We start from the raw sequence: 17,657 nt of genomic DNA, 5'->3' as shown, positions 1-17,657 counted from the left end.
ATTTAAAAGACTAAAACTTCAGGGATTATGTTGAAATTTCAGAAATAGAGTTTCAGAAGAAAGATTTGTTTATTGTGCAACCCAAAAGAAAAAAAGCCAGATGTTTGTAGAGTTCTCAGTCTGCTTTCTGAGGCAGGCATCAACAGCTGACTTATGGAACACTGGACAGAAACCCTGTGTGGAAGTGAAAGGTTGATGAGTGGAAGGCCAAGTTGATTGACTTCGACTGACATTTTCCTTATTAGAATGTTCTGCAGAAGTTATGCATATTCTTCAGGGCAGCCTAAGGAGTATGTTTTTCCTGTCAAAATATAGGGTGGATCATGTTTTCTTTCTGTTTTATTTAAGGATTGTAACAAAACTTTAACTTTTGATAGAACATAGTAATCCATGAGTATTTAATATTGAGGGCCACTTAAAGTATACTTTATCTAGCCTTTATGTTAGGGCCCCATAATCTAAATAGGATTAATATACATTTAGAAATGGTCAGTTCTAAACCATTTGCTTTTAACTGAATTGAATTGAATTGAACTTGAATCTTTATCATAAAAAAATCCTTTGTAAAAGGCAAAGGACTGGACATGTTACTTCTCACAGCTTTAGTTTCTTTCTTCTTTTTTAAATAACAGCTTTTTTGAAATGTAATTTACATTCCATAAAATTCACCCTTTTAAAGTGTACAATTCCATATTTTTTGTATATTCAATGAGTTGTGCAACAATTACTACTATCTAGTTCCAGGACATTTTCATCACCCCCCAGAAACCCATCATACCCATTAGTAGTCATTTCCTGTTCCCTCTTCCCCCAGGCCCTGGAAACCACTCATCTAATTTCCCTATGGATTTGCCTAGTCTGAAAATTTCATATAAATAGAATCATGTAATATATGACTTTTTGTGCCTGGCTTATTTCACATTATATAATGTTTTCAAGGTTCATTCGTGTTGTAGCATGTGTCAATACTTCATTCCTTTTTATGACTGAGTAGTATTCCATTATATGGATATGCTAAACTTTGGCATTCAAACTTCTGTTTTTGGATATGTGGGATGTTTCTGCTTTTTGACTATGCGAATGATGCTTCTGTTTTGTGTGGACATATGTATCACTTCTCTTGGGTGTATACCTAGGAGTGGAATTGCTAGGTCATATAGTAACCCTATGTTTAATCTTTTGAGGACTAACTTTGGTTTAGTCACCTTGAAAATGGAGAAAACTATGTTTTATATAGGTTCAGGTGGTCAGATCCTCTGAGGTCACAAGCAGTATTATTTATAATGAAGGATACTTTTTGAAAAGATGCAGGGATCTGAGGTAGAATTGGAAGTACCTTATTAGTCACAGAGGAACCCTAGGTTCACAGGGGTCACTTAGTGTCAGATTAAGGCCCTGATGAGTAGGAAGTATGGGTCAGACTGCTGGAAGCTGTAGTCTGTGCTCCTCCACTTTCTAGCTAAGCAAATCGGCTAACTTCCTGATGTCTTACTTTCCTGGAGTATAAAATGGGGATAATAATATCCAATCCACTTACTTCACAGTGTTGTAATGAAGATACAATGAAATAATACATATATGGAAGTGCTTTGTATATTGTCAAATCCTATACAAGTGATTGTTGTTGTGAAGATAGTGTAATTATATCTAATTAATTTTGTAATACAAGTCAAAGTCATTCAAAAGAGCCAGTAATTAAACTTTTGTATTTCTCCAAGTTAGATTTTATCAGAAAAGCATAGGGACTCCCAGACACATAGATGTATTACAAATAAAATATTTATATGTGAAACAAGCCATCCTCCTCCTTCTCCTTGCCCCATCCCTTCGTGTCTATCTCTGCCGTCTAATCCAAAACAAGTAGGGTTCCTGGGTGCTAAAGAGCAGGAAGCACTCTCTAGCCATTGGTGTGACTTTCCCACAGGTCTGTTTTGAAAATGTAACAGTTAGCAAAGTCTGTTGAGGGTCATCCTTAGGTCCCCAGTCCTTGTTGCTGCTTTTGTCTTGGAATAACATGTGCTTTATTCTCACTTATCTCCTCTTCCTCTTCCTGCGCAAGGCAACCAGAGCACTCAGTCTGAACAGGTAGACTCCCACTACCTTTTAGGGCTCTACCATAAGAGAGCTAGTGGGGTGCTCTGAGATCTTTCAAAAAGTGACAGCTCTCTCATTGGTGCTGTCTTTGGTAATATCGTTTCTATGAGAAAATATGTTTCAAACATAGAATCTCAGGATGGCTAAAGACCTTAAAAGTTCTCCAGAACTAACTCCTAGTGGATGTGTGAAGATTGTTAACAATATCCCTGACAAGTGGTTCTTTAGTTTCAGTTGATTCCTTTTTGTGGCAGGAAATTTACTATCTCTCATAATGTAAGTGCTAAGTAAATATTTGATGTATGAATGTATGGATGGAGTGTGGCAATAAGTTCATTACATCCAACTCTACTAGAGAATTTATTCTTATATTTAATTGAAAGCTGCCTTCCTGTAATTCCTAGTTTCATTCCATTTAAAATAGTTTTTTTAAAATAATAAACTATTTCACAGACAAGAACATACAAAGAACAATAAAACACTTGTCCATGTATCCAATATCTAAATTTTTTAAAAAGTTTTTTTGATTTGGACCATTTTTTTAAAGTCCTTATTGAATTTGTTACAATATTGCTTCTGTTTTATGTTCTTTTGGTTTTTTGGCCACAAGGCATGTGGGATCTTAGCTCTCTGACCAGAAATTGAGCCCATACCCCCTGCATTGGAAGGCAAAGTCTTAACCACTGGACGGCCAGGGAAGTCCCCCCAATATCTAAATTTTAACACATATTATTTTCGCTCTATTTGCCTCATATTGAAAAATAAAAGTTCACATTACAGATGCAATTGCAACACTCTTAATAGCCTACCCCAATCCGACCTCCTGACTCCTTTCCTACAGTTAATTACTATTAAGTATTTTTCCGAAAGTCACACAATTAGAAAATAGCAGAGCTGAGATTTGAACCCAGGTCTCCTTGGTTCAAAAGCTATTGCCTTTTCCACAATTCTGTGCTATCCCACCTAGATAAATACGTATAATAGTGATAATATTTATTGCCAATTTGTAAGTGGATAGTAAAATGTCAAGTGTTGCTTAAAACACTATTCTCCTGTTCCTCTGCTTACCATATTAAGTTATTTAAGAATATTTTTATTTTCATGAAATGTAAAATTATGAATTATCACAGATATCAAATTAGTGGAGTTAAGTTGCAAAAGTTTCATTATATTTGAAAAGAATGTGTCAATTAAGATGATTAATCATTTTTAGTGGTGTGGAACTGTATGTTTAGGAGAGGGATTGGTAAGAGATTAATATGTTTTCAAGCATTTCCATTGTAAGAACTATCTGGGGGGTCTGAATATGATTAAGCAAATTGAGGCTGAGTTTTTTTTAAAGGCTGACTTGACAGTCGGTTATGTTAATGGGGCATGACATACAACAGCTGGGTTGTAATCTCCTACTATTGTTGGCATTGATTGAGTTCTTATTAAAGTCTTGTTTCCAGTCTGGACTAATACATTAAGAAGCGGTGGGAAGAAGAAATTAAGGAAGGAGCAGGGGAGAACTGTTAATGTTTGGAAAAAATATTTTCAGAGAAGAGTAAAGATTTTCTATATACTACATTAAAAAGGAAGAACAAAGATAGAAGCACTGCCCCTTGCTCAAGAACCTGCAGTGTTTATTTCCTAAGCAGTGCAGAACTTATCCAAAGTTCTGAGAGGCCCTGATTTAGGAGGTCTAGTGAGCAGCACAGGTGTGTGTGGTTTTGTTTGCTAAAGCTACAAAACACAAACAAATAAAACAAAACATAAGCAATAAGCGAATAAAGTAAGTAGTAAGTAGTTCCTCACCCTTTGTTCAAACTGAGAACCAGAATCTGCTAAAGGAACAAACTCAGGCTCCTCATCCTGACTTTCAAGATCTTTCTAAAATGGTTCTTCACTTCCTGTCCTCTCTGTTTACCCACTACAGGACAGCACATGCCCTTTGTTTCAGTCCACTTGGTCCTCTGTACCTTTGCTTATGTTTTACCTGCCTAGATTGCCTTGTATTCTCCCTCCAGCCTATACAAACGTGATTCATCCTTTAAGGAGCAAAAATGTCACTTCTCTCTGGAACCTTCTCTGGTAGCCTCTCTTTCCTAATTTCTGTAGTTTTTACTATTTGTACAGTTCATACTGCCCTTTGATTGTTATTTATCATATATTATTCCCCATTTATTCAGAACTCTTGTACATAGTTCAGATTCTGCAATGTGCATTAAAATTAGTCTGTTAGAATTAATTTACTCATAAAATTACCTTTAGATATGCTCTTCCTCCTACAAGATCTGCATAATCTTGTATACAGATTGAATTCTATTAGGGTTAAATCCAATGAAGTCAAAGTCAGCTATTCATCCATTCTTTTATTAAATATTTCTTGAGCACCTACTATGTGCCAGGCACCATTCTGTGTACAGATGATATAGCAGTGAACAAAATAGGCCCATATCCTGGCTTTCTCATGGAGTTCACATGCTAGTAGGGAGAGACAGACAAGAAACAAAATAAATAAGTAAACATAATATTTTAGAAGGTGATAGTGCTATGGGATTAAAAAAAATAATGAAGGGAGACATGGAGGGCTGGGGTGAGGCATAGGGTGAGTAACAGTTTTAAATAGGGTGGTCACCTCATAGAGGAAGTGACATTTGATCAAAGACTTGAAGAGGGTGAGGAAGAGAATGCAGATAACTAAAGAAAGAGCATACTATTGAGAAGGATCAGTAAGCTGAAAGGCCTTGAGGAGGGAGGGTGCTTGGTGTTTTTGAGAAACAGCAAAGAGAAACAGTGTGGCCGGGGCAGAGTACACAGGGGAAGAGTAGTAGGAAAAAAGTAGAAGAGAGGGTAGGGGAGAGGCTCCAGATTATGCAGGGCCTTGGGACTTATGGGCTAACAAAATGACTGACTTAGCCTTTCACTCTCAATTAGATGGGAAGCCATTGGGGGTTTCCAGCAGAGAAGCAATCTGACATTTTGTAACCCTCATAGTGATATGGCTGCCATGCTAAGAATCGACTATAGGGGAGCAAGGGTGGGAGTGGGGAGAACAGTTAAGGGGCTATTCAAATAACTCAGAGGAGAGATCACAGTATCTTGGGCCAGAGTGGCAAAGTACGAGTGGCAGTGGTGGTAGTTAGCTTCTCTATATGTGTTGAAAATAGAAATCTTGATAGACAGATTTACAGACAGATGAGATGATGTGCATGAGAAAGAAGGGTCAAGAATAATTCAAAGGTTTTGGCCCAAACAACTGCAAATATTGGTGGTTACAAACTGAAATGGGGTCCAAAGAAGAAGGAACATACGTGCTGGGAAAAATTAGGAATTCACTTTTATATATCATGAGCATGAACTATCTATATTCAAGCAGAGATTTCTACTAGGAAGTTAGGTGTAGATTGGAGTTCAGGAGAAAAGTCAAGATGGGCACATAAACTTAGAAATTTAAGTGAACAAAACATTATTTTTCTAGTCATCATTCTAGCAGATGTAGTTTCTTTGGAGCCATTAAAACAAACTTTTCTATATCATTGGAAAGTTATGAGAATAATATTGGGTTGGCCAAAAAGTTTGTTTGGGTTTTTTCGTAAGATCTTCGCCGAACAAACTTTTTGGCCAACCTAACATAAGCAAGCTAGCCCATATTTAACAGATCAAATCAGCAAAAAAATGAAATATATATGCAATAATTATCTATTCATTAATTTAACAAATATTTAGGGAGTGCGTCCTAAATATTCTGCAATGAGAATACAAAGACACAAAATATGCCTTGCCAGCCCTCAAAACACTCTAGTCTGACTGAGGTGATTGTATACTGCACAGTGGGAAGAATTAACTGGAGAGGTCTTCTTGGCAATTGTGGGAGCTGAAGGAATATAGAGAGACATATAAGTCATTGACCCTTGGGCAGCTTACAGACTAGTTGGAGAGGTAGACACATGAAAAAGTTAAAAGCTCTAAAATGTGTAAATAACCCTGCAGGACAACAGAAAAGCATTACCATAAGGCAGCATATGAGCAGTTGCCAAACGTTAGTATTTGCCTTAGGAGCTCAAGAGGAAAAAGTTTTTCCAGTGTGGCATAGCAGGGAAAGCTTCATTTGGGTGGAATTCAAACTTGAGAAAGTGACTTGAAAAAAGAGGCAGCGTGTCTTGAGAGGGTGTGATTTTTTTTTCTTTTATGCTGAGTGATGAGATGCCTGTGAAGGAGTTTTAAGTAAAGGAGATGACAGGATAAGATTTGAGTTTTGAAAATGTGTTTTTAAAATAATGGGTTTTCTTAGCTTTAATAAGGAGAAGAACTAGGTAGATGAATTCTGGCAGACATGATAGACACTGTTGCAAAAGTTTTTGCCATGAGGTTTGTCGTGAGAATGGCACATTCAAGTTGAACTATTTAGCAAAGAGCTGGTTATGTAGGGTTAGGTCTTGGGTGAGACAACTCAGTTGGAGGTTTGGGGACTGTTTGGGAGGCAAAAGTCAAAGCCCTAAAATTGGATAAAATCTCTAAGGGAGAAAGTGTGAAGAGAAAAAAATCAGAAGGCTAACAACTAATTATCATTTAAGTAGTAGCTTTAAAGAGCCAGGAAAAAAAGAAAAAAAAAAAAAACACACACAGGGAAGAGGCTAGAGAGATAGGAAAAGAACAAGGGATCACAGGGAATCAGAGAAAATAGGCTTAATGTGAAGAAAGAAATATATAGGTTGGATAAGAGCACCTGCATTCATATGCAATTTTACTTTCCATAAAGCTTCTATTAAATTATCTTACATAATGAAAGAATCCAAGTAGACATCAAAAGCATGATTAAACACTAATCTAGAATCTGGCACCTGGTTCCCCCTGTGCAAAATGGAGGTAATAATAACCAGGTTATTCCTCTAGGAGCTTAGACCAGGAAAGGACCATAAAATCACCATTTCCAACCACTTCATTTTATTAATGAGGACAGTTAGGCCTCTAGAGAAGTGTACTCCCAAGGTCATATGTCTATTTAGTAACAAAGCTGGGACCAGAAAAGGATCTTCTTGAGTCTTAGACTTTTCTCTTCCTCACTGTCTCTAATTAAGCCTAGGTGAAATTCATTTATTCTAAGAGCACAGATTTAATGAAATTAGCTAAATGCATTTTAAATGTGTGCATTTTTTTAAAAATGAGGAATATTTTGTCTTAAGTTACCCGTGGTCTAGGTAAGAAATGTGTTGCCTACTTATAATCTAGCTCTATTTGAGAGAATGCTCAGTTCTAATTATTCCCTCCTGAGGCCACTTTATTCACTCAAATTTTTTCTGTCTTTCAAGGCAAAGTGCAAGTGCAACTCCTAGTCGAAGCTTTCTTTCTCTCACCATCCTAATGAGAATGAATCACTCTTTCTTCTGGGTTCCCACAGATTCAGTATTTTTCAAACTTTAGGACAAAACTTATTAGTGGGTCATGGAATCAATTCAGTGGGTCACTCCCAAAAAGAGAAATGGAATAGGAAATATCAGAGTGCATCCTACATAGTGATCGTTAACATTACTTTGGGGAACTTTTACTTCAGTTGTGTGTGTGTGTGTGCATGCACTGGATTGCAGTGTGAAATGTAAAATGTTTGAATAACACAGGCCTGGAGGATTATAGTGTAAAACATATGCACCTACATCTCTACGGCCACCTATCTCTTGGAGGGCTGGGACTGTCTTCACCTTTGTATTCCTCATGCCCAACATACTACCTGCTGTGTACAAAAAGGGAGGTTGATTGGAATTATTATGAAGAGTGAAGAAAGAATTAGAAGAATGAAGAGCAGGTAGGTTGGGGAGGAACCTTATACTTGAATTAAGTATAAAGTTTTCGTTTCTTTTACTTTGGATGTTAATATTAATTTTTTTTCAAGCTAGCATTACTGCAACCAAGAGCCTGTGTTTGGTATCTGTGCTGTGCGGGTCTCCCAGTCACCTTCAATGTCCCGTGTGGTGTGGTATAAATAATACTTCCTGCCAACGTTGCAGCTGTCATTCAAGGATCTTAAATTGCTTTAGGAGCAGGATCTGGTAATGAGTGCCTAGCTCCACTTGGCAGGTGCCGGAGTTAAGAACTAGTGACTGGGTAAAATCTCTGGGCTCCAGCCTGACACCTCCCTCCATCACCTCCCACCCTCTTTTCGCCCTCATCCCTTAGAGGGAGGAAACTTTGACCCTGCCTCTTGGAGCTTGTGTAACTGGTAAACAGATTTTGCAAAGATTCCGCTGAACTAGAAGGTTGGCCCTTTCTTGGAGGTGGCTCAGGTGTGTATGGGGGGAGGGGCATGGTAATAAAGGCTATTTCTTTAACTGCCTCAGGGCTGGAAAGGTCCAGGGAATAAAACTGGGAAGGAACTGATGAGAGGTGAGCTTCTGGATCATCCAAGGAAATTAGAAACCCCTCTGATGAATCGTTCTTTAAGATTTGCACCTGACAGAGGGGGATATTTGATACATGGTCACCATTTTGTGGGTCATTCTGTGTCCTTGCAACCCAACCATCACCTTGAATTACTCCCATTCCCCATTTCCTGGAAGCTTCTGAGGGTCAGCCCCCTCTCTTTTCTGAGAAACTGTTAACTGCCTACAGTTGGGCCTGAGAGGCTGAGGGAGGGTGAGAGCCGAGTCCTAGCTTGGAGTCGGGTTACACCACTTGTGTCTGAGTTCACGCAGCATGTTCCTCTGTCAGGGATTCCGCAAATATCTCCCGAGGTAAAAAAGGAAAGCGCGCTGCGCTCCAGCACCCAGAGCAGCGAGCCCAGGCCCAAGTGCGGGAGGGAGCGCCAGCCATCAGGGGCATGTCGCCGTAACCTCGCAGCGTCGCCGCCGGCTCGCTTCATGCCGCGGTGCAGCTGCGCCACGTTCCTGGGCTGAGGCGGCGACTGGGCATGTGCGCCTCCCCATGGGTTGCCCACCATGTCTAATGGATATCGCACTCTGTCCCAGCACCTCAATGACCTGAAGAAGGAGAACTTCAGCCTCAAGCTGCGCATCTACTTCCTGGAGGAGCGCATGCAGCAGAAGTATGAGGCCAGCAGGGAGGACATCTACAAGAGGGTGAGTGCGGGGGCCTGCGGCTCGCGGGGGACAGGGGCTGGTGGTGGACACATCCAGATTCCGAGCTCTTCCTAGCTGGTGCAGTGCGAATCAGTGGGGTAGGCGGGTTCCCGGCCTGGTCTGGTCACCTTAACGCCAGTGTGACCTTGGACAAGCCCATTTCACCTCATCTGTGCCTGTTTCCTACTTTCCTACTCTGTAAAGAGAGCGAGCTGGATTAAATCAGAGGCTCTCGACCTCTGGTTTGGAACTGTGTAGCACAATCACCTTGGGGGCTGGTTTAAAGTGCCGATTACTGCCTTACCCCCCGGGGATTCTGATTTAGTAAGGGAGGGGGAGCTTAGAAATCTGCATTTTTAAACAAGCCCCAGAGGTGACTGAAGCTGGTAGTTTTCAAGTCACATGCTCTGCTTAGAGAAGGGACCCTTCTAGTTCTGGCACATGGGGGCAGGGGATGATGCCATGAGGAACAGGGCAGGGGCTGAGGACATTTCTGTTCCTTGAGAAATTCGTGTTTGTTTTTGAAGATGATTATGCAGATGAGCTTTTAGGACAGGGTCTTAGGCATTTTCGTCTTTAGGAATAGTTCACCTTAGAATGAAGAAAGGGTATTGATGGAATGAACAGCCGTTGGCCTTGGGTGGGGTGGGAGAGGGAATGGCGGCTTCCCTGAAAGGGAAGGGCTGTCTTGATTGATGGGGGAGTGGGGCTGGGAAGGAAGACAGAGGGGATTGGCTGAGTTGAGGGTGACATGAGACAGCACCTTGGTAAGAGGACATTAGGCTATGGTTTACAAGGATTAAGCTTCCTAACTGGTTGCCACAATGTTGGTTTCCTTAGCTTTCTTAGTGTCTGGGCTAGCAGGACCTGAAGTGGCCGAGCGACCTGCAGCTGGTGGCCTCTGACAGTTTCTAAATCTCCAGCTGTTTGCACTGGAGGACTATACCAATATTATCATTATCTATATGTGCCCTGTCCTGTCGAGAAGGAGTTTGGGAAGCATTACAGGCTGCTAGATAATACTTTAGATCAGAGGAATAACTGGTGTCTCTGAGACCCAAACCACTGTTTGGTAAATTCAACTAAGATGAACAGCTAAATCTGAGGGATTTAGCCCTATTTTCTGACTTTCCTGGATTTCCATTGTTTTAACCTGAAATTGATCCAGACTCATCTTTTGTCTTTTATGTGACTATATAGTGAATGTGCCTCAGTGGAGCTGCCAGGGGTCGAGGAGGATATTGCCAAGTGAGGGTTGGTAACTCAGAGAGAGGGAGAAGGGGAGCGTGAGTGCAGTATTTGCCTCGCAGTAGGAATAGTGAATGAATCTGTTCACTGTGCAGAGGGAGGGACATTTTCCCATTAACTGTCTCCAAAGCAAGGCGGAAGAAAGGGGCAATTTCTTAGATAATTTGAGGGAAAGGATTGTTTTAGCTTGAATCAAATGACCACTTGAGTCAGTTGGTATCACCCTCTGCTCTGCACTGGCTAAGGGGACACTCTGGGTGGGTGTGAGAGGGCACCGTTGCTGTCCTGGAGAAGTGTGACTGAGAGGATTATAGGAGCTGCGCTGGGGTATGGTGGGGGTAAGTGGGCCACAGGACATTGTCACATGCAGAGGTGACAACCGTTTGTTAGACTCCCGTATTGCCACTAGTCCCACTCAGGAAGTAGAAATGGCCCTGTCTCTTCCTGGTCTAAGAGCAGAGTAGTCAGGCAGCTACAGGCATCCTATAATATGGGGAATCTCAAACTACTGTGTCCCCTCCTTTCGCTTCTCACCATACCTTTGTTCCATTCGCCTGTCACATTACTCATCCTGTTTGGCTGTGATTATTTGGGAAGCACCGACAGCTTAGGTTAAAATGCCCTTATTTGGGAAGCAGAACACATAAAGCCGTTATCAATCATTAACATCATAGTTGAAGTTAGTTTATCATACTAGTGATGAGGGATTGACAGAAATCAGGGCAGTTGCATTTTGATGGAAGGACAAGGGGTTAGAAAACCACAGATCAGGAGCCTTGGACAGTTGGAGACCTGGGCGAGTTACTTAGCATCTCTGAGCCTGTTCCAGTCCCTGTAGAACTGGCATTAAGAATAATGCACAGCACCATAGGCCCTGAAAATTATTTGTTGAGAGTATGAATAAATAGCAGCCATAAAGATTAAATAAGAAGACATAATCAAAGCACTTTGTAAACTTCATAGCATCCTACATGTATGAGAGGGTAGTAGTTGTACTAGTAATAGTTATTATGATATTTAAAAATGATAAAGCAATTTGGTTCCTATAATCTCACCCTCAGACATTCCCATGAATGTGTTTTATGTTCATCCATGTTAGTCCCTTTGTGCTCCACAAGGTTAGGACAATTAATTAGCAGCCATGTTGGCAGAGACAGGGAGAGTGATGTGCAGTGCATCACATGGTAAGTCAGGTAGTTCAGATAAGAATTTAGAGCCCTGTTCTGTGACTAAACTTAGCTTGATTTTTTTTTAGTGTTGGAGGGACTCTTTAAATATAGTAAAAGCATTAAATCATGCCCAACTAAGTGAGAATCTGCAATAATTTGGGTGCTGTATGCATGGATTCTCTTAAAGAAAACCAGTATTTGTGAAACATATGTAATAAAATTCTATTATAAATAGTAATTTATCATTTCACATATTTTTACTACTGCAGACTTTTGTTGAGATATTTGTACTGAAGAGTAAAAAGTTACTGTCTTAGTGAGAGGCAATCAAGCATTTCACCATAATGACTACAGGGAAGGGAAATATGAGAAACTGCAGGAGAAAAGGACTGGAGAATGGGTTCTGTCTTTTTCTTTCCAAGTGGCAAGTCCTCCTTTATGTAGCTGATTGAGGGAGAGACTAAAGTAGATATACATAATTCTTAATTGTAAAGGAAGCTACAAGGCTGTTTAATTTTAAGAGAAGTTGTAAGAGTTACATAAAAACCTAAAAGTAGGGCTTCCCTGGTGGCGCAGTGGTTGAGAGTCCGCCTGCCAATGCAGGGAATACGGGTTCGTGGCCCGGTCCGGGAAGATCCCACACGCCGCGGAGCGGCTGGGCCCGTGAGCCATGGCCGCTGAGCCTGCGCGTCCAGAGCCTGTGCTCCGCAACGGGAGAGGCCACAACAGTGAGAGGCCCGCGTACCAAAAAAAAAAAAAAAAAAAAAAAAAGGAGCTAAGGATTTCTCTCTTTCAAGATGCTCAGAGAATTCAGAAATAAAATAATATTAAATTATACATAAGAGTTGGTTCTGCGAGACTGGCTATTTTTGGTTGAGTGATTAAGTTAAACTACCCTTTAAGCTTCAGCTTCTGTAAATATTTAAACACACAGAAGGAGGCTGCTTACCCTCAGCACAAAACAACTAGGGCATATACCTACATGATTAGGTACCACTGCCCCCTCTTGATAGAAAATATTAATCGTAGGTTCAGTTTTGGGGGAAGACAATATATAAAGCAAGAAAGTGAGAAACCGTTGCAGTACACAGAGATCCTGATTCTGGAGCAAAGTAAAGTGAGAAAACACTGTAAGTGGTCTACAGCTGAGCATGGCCCACTCCCAGGAAGACCGGCTTGTTAGCATTTCTGAACAGCAGCTGCTCTGGTAAATAATTTCTGGGCGGCAACTTGGCTGACTTCCTCGTTGTTGTTGATTATCTAATCCTGCATCTTCTCATGATAGCTGAGCATGCCCCCACTAGAAATATGCCCAACCCTGGAATTTGTGAAATCCACTGCTGTGTGATAAACACCCAATCCCCAAACAGCACACAAAACCACCATCCACTGTGTTTTGCCACACAATGACTACTTACTTGCTAAGCTTGTGTGAATTTATTATTATTCAAGATTGTTTTGAAAAGATTTAAGGTTCCATTCTAAGAATGGAATTTAAAATCTGACAGGGTCAGATCCAATAACAAAAGCGACAGGAGAAACTGAATGTTGTCACCCTGGATCAGATAGAGTCAATGTTTAAATATGACATAATTGATGTTGGACGGTTAAAGTCGATTTGGCCTTTAGACAGGAGTTGAAAGAGTTATGTTCCATTGTTTTGTGGTCTTTAAACTGCCTGACTTCTTTGAGCTGTGCTTTCTTATCTTTGAGACTGGATATTTTTCCTGAGCAAACTTTGAAGTTTATGCGTAGCTTATTTCAGCAGCTAGGTTTGTTTGTTTTTTGGTTTTGGGGATTTTTGGAGCTAGGTTTTTAAAATCATGATAAACAGCTCACTGACTTTACTTGCCTACCAAATTTTTATCATTTCTACTGTTCTACTATCACTGGGCATAGTAGTTACGAGTTAGGAATAAGACAGGCTTGAGATGGAATCTTGGTTCTACTACTTGCTACCTGAGTTAACTTGGGCAAATACTATAATTTCCCTGAGCTGAAGTAGGTCTTGTAATAATTTCTATCTTACAGGGTCTGGAGCAGGATCAAGTGAGCCAATCCTTTGAAACCAGCACAATGCCTCTCACATGGTAGTAAGCCCTCAAACAATATTTGCCCCGGTTGTGACAAACTGGGAGATGGAAGAATTATCCAGATAAATCCAGTTACTGGACACATCCAATTTGGGCCACATTTGAATTCCAAATCAGTTTCTTCTTCTTCAGTAGTGGATTTGGGACAATTTGTCCTATTTGTCTCAATTCTCCATTTTAGTTTGCCCATGTATAAATAACATAATATAATCGAAGTGTCCCTATTACAGCACAATTACTGTCACCCTCACATACAAATGTTTCTTCAAAAAAAAAACAAGAAAGGCTAGATTTGTTAAATTTTTTAACAAAATATTTAGTGATAATACAAAGTCCTTTGCTTTCACAAAAATCATTATGACTATGATTGATTATGATTCAAAATTTCTTATCATCTTAGTTTAATACTTTGTAGCTTGGCCTGGTTCTAAATTATTTAATTTTTAAGACTTAGCTTTCTTTTTAATGGAGATATAATTAACATATTGTATTAATTTCAGGTGAACAACATAATGACTCTATATGTATGTCATGAGATGATCACCACAGTAAGTCTAGTTCACATGCATCACCACACATGGTTACAATTTTTTTTTCCTTGTATGAGAACTTTCAAGATCTGTTCTCTTCATTGAATTTCTTTTTGGCTCAATGACTGATTTTCTTTAGTCCTAACCTGATTTCTTTAGGCTGTGGGAAATATGATGAGTAACAGTGTACGTGCAGACTTTCTGTGCTAAGTACCCAAAAGTTCAGTGAAGCCCCAAGGAACTCCATCAGGCCATATAATTTGGGAACCTTGACTTGAACCAATGGAGGCAATTACAGAAAAACAAGTATCTTTGAGGGATATCAAAATGTAGGGACACGAGTTTTGAACTCAGTCAGAAAACTTGAATTCTGTGTTCCTTTTTTTTTCTATTTTGACTGTGCCACATGGCTTGCGGGATCTTAGTTCTCTGACCAGGGATTGAACCTGGGCCACCGTGGTGAAAGCATCAAGTCTTAACCACTGGACTGCCAGGGAATTCCCAGAAAACTTGAATTCTGAATTTACCTTTTCCTACTACATATCCTTGGCCTGGTCCTTCACTTCTTTGAACCTTAGTTTCCTGAAATGGAAGCATGAATTCCCACCCTGCCCTCCTCCCTATATGTAAACATGTTTAATGTGTTAGATGTTAAATAAATGTAAAGGATTATGACCATCCTGCATACCTGGAGACACATACTAGAGAGTGTGCACCTTCTCAGATTACCGTCTAAAGTAACTGTTGCAGCTGCTGTTGCAGAATAAGTGGTTTTCTTATATTTAACAGAGTTGACTGTTTTCTTTTTATAGTTGGATACCTTGTTTAGTCAGCTGCTAAGTTTTTTTCCCCTATGTTTTACTTATGTGAACTTTAAGAAATGTGTACAGTAAGGAAGGGGGAAATGTAAATAAAGAGAAAGAAATAAGGGTGAATTTGGCCAAACTATTTTTAAACATTTCTGTGGAAGTCACAGAGTCTCGTGTGTCCATGTTTGTACATACTGTGTGTGCTGACACCTCATTCTCTGCTTTCTGAGGTTCTTAGAGGCTTGCTTGCGCATTTCCTCTTCTTTGGGGGAGTAGAAGTAGGAATAAAGTAGGGAGACTTCATTCATTAAATAGTTGTAACCAATAGTTGTGTTTTTGATTAAAATTTTTTTAAACTTCACACCCATTTGGATGGCTATGATAAAAACAAAACAAAAACAGAAAATAACATATGTTGGCCAGGATGTGGAGAAAGTGGGAACCCTGTGTATAGCTGGTTGAGAATGTAAAATGGTGTCACCACTGTGGAAAACAGTATGACAATTCTTCAAAAAACTGAACATAGAATTATTATATCCAGCAATTCAGATTCTAGGTATATACCTAAAATAAGTGAAAGCAGGAACTTGAACAGATATTTCTACACCCACATTCATAGCAGCATTATTCACTTAGCCAAAAGGTAGAAGCAAACTAAGTGTCCATTGACAGATAAATGGATAAACAAAATGTGGTATATACATACAATGGAATATTATTAAGCCTTAAAAAGGAAGGAAATTCTGACACACGTTACAGCATAGATGAACTTTAAGGATGTTATCCTAAGTGAAATAAACCAGTCACAAAAGGACAAATATCATATGATTCGACTTATAGGAAGTACCTAGAGTAATCCAATTCATAAAGACGGAGAGTAGAATGGTGGTTGCCAGGGGCTGTGGGGAGGTAGAGAATGGGGAGTTATTGTTTAATGGATATAGACTCAATTGGGGAAAAAATTCTGCAGGTGGATGTTTGCACAGTGTTAATGTACTTAATGCCACTGACCTGTATACTTAAAAATGGTTAAAATGGTAAACTTTATATTATGTATATTTTACCACTACAATTTTTTTTAAAGCAACTTTCCCATAACTATCATAGTTACTTTAAAATTTTGTGAAATCCTTAACAGATACAACTTTTGGCTTTGTTTTTGCCTAACACAACTCTTCTCTTTTTTTTTTTTTTTTTTTTTTGCGGTATGCGGTCCTCTCACTGTTGTGGCCTCTTCCGTTGCGGAGCACAGGCTCCGGACGCGCAGGCTCAGTGGCCATGGCTCACGGGCCCAGCTGCTCCGCGGCATGTGGGATCTTCCCAGACCGGGGCATGAACCCGTGTCCCCTGCATCGGCAGGTAGACTCTCAACCACTGCACCACCAGGGAAGCCCCTCTTCTCATTTTTAAGAGCTCTTAATTAGATCATAATACTTAACCTGTTCGGAAGAGGAAATTTTTTTCCTTTGAATACTTAAGACCTTTTCTTTCAATCACTAGGAAACAAATCTAAAACTAAATCCTGGAGCCTGATTTAATTTTAAACCACTTTCAACTATCTCCTTAACTGTGTCTACATAATTTGTACTTCTGCATGAACTTAACAGAAAGCCACTTCTTCCTATTAGTTATGTACATCCAGGTTTACACACTGACAAAAGTAGCATAATATAGTTGAAAGACTAGGCATTGTAAGTCCCTGTCTCAAGCGTTTACCTTATTTACATTATCACCTTGGCCATTCATTTACTCATGTCTCTACGCATGCATTCATTAATTCAAGCATCTATTGACTACTGTATGCCAGCTACTGTGCTAGATGCTGGTGGAGAAAGTTATCAACAAATAAATAAAAATGGTATAATAAGGGCTACTATAGAGGTATGTACAGATTGCTCTATAGTACTAAGGAGAACAGTAAAATGCACCAGAAAAGGCCTTGCCAAGCATATGAAGTTTGAATTGAATCTTAAAAAATAATAATAGAACAAGGAACAGGGTAAAGCATTTCAGGCAGAAGAAATAGTATTTACAAGGGCATAGAAACAGGAAAAAGCATTGCATGCTTGACACACTTCAAATCTTTCAGTATGACTGGAACACATGATATTGAGGACTTGTGGTGGTGGCTGGAAAGGTAAGCAGGGGACAGATCATGGAGAACTTTGGATTTCACCATTCATGCATTAATAAACATTAATTGGACACCTACTATATTCCAAGTACTATGCTGGGAAGTTGAGGCTTCAAAGATGCGTGAGACACAAGTGATATAGAGTATGGTAGGAGTCAGTAATAGAGATCGTATGAAGTATAAGGGAACTCAAATGAGGCATCTCTAACCCAACTGAATAGAGGAGATGGAAGGAAAATCTACAAAGGAGTCTTTGAGGAGATGACCCCTGAGCTTTGTCTTCAAAGGAGAGTAAGCATTGGTTAGTCAGTTGAGGGGGGCGGAGGGAGGGTTAAAAGAAAGAAGCAAAAGCTTAGACACAAGAAACCACATTGTATGTGTGGAGAATTATAAGTGGTTTTGTGTTGCTAAATTTAAGTTCTAGGCATAGAATGAGGCTGAAGGGTCTGCAGGGTGTAATCCTTTGTGCCATTTTAAAGAGTGTAGACTTTATCCTAAGGAGGATAGGAAGCCACTGGTGGACTT

At 39.8% G+C, this 17,657-nt stretch overlaps 1 protein-coding gene across 9 annotated transcripts in view; it reads left to right on the top strand.

Moving 5' to 3' along the window:
• Window positions 1-17,657, top strand: part of PDE4DIP (phosphodiesterase 4D interacting protein) — a gene marked incomplete at both ends in the record, with an annotated part of 299,765 nt that overhangs the window by 63,756 nt on the left and 218,352 nt on the right. For 7 of the 9 annotated variants that reach the window (XM_081219778.1, XM_081219762.1, XM_081219785.1 and 4 more), the window contains one exon: window positions 9,039-9,149. The exons of the other annotated variants lie outside the window; for them this stretch is intronic. In XM_081219778.1, the coding sequence (XP_081075904.1) occupies window positions 9,039-9,149 (111 nt within the window). The remainder of the gene's footprint in view (window positions 1-9,038; window positions 9,150-17,657) is intronic. 9 annotated transcript variants of the gene reach the window in all.

Source organism: Mesoplodon bidens (assembly GCF_964165515.1).
Source record: "Mesoplodon bidens genome assembly, chromosome: 2".
NCBI classification, from domain to species: Eukaryota; Metazoa; Chordata; class Mammalia; order Artiodactyla; family Ziphiidae; genus Mesoplodon; species Mesoplodon bidens.
The sequence above is the reverse complement of the archived record's forward strand: the minus strand, read 5'-3'. Positions and strand labels throughout refer to the sequence as shown.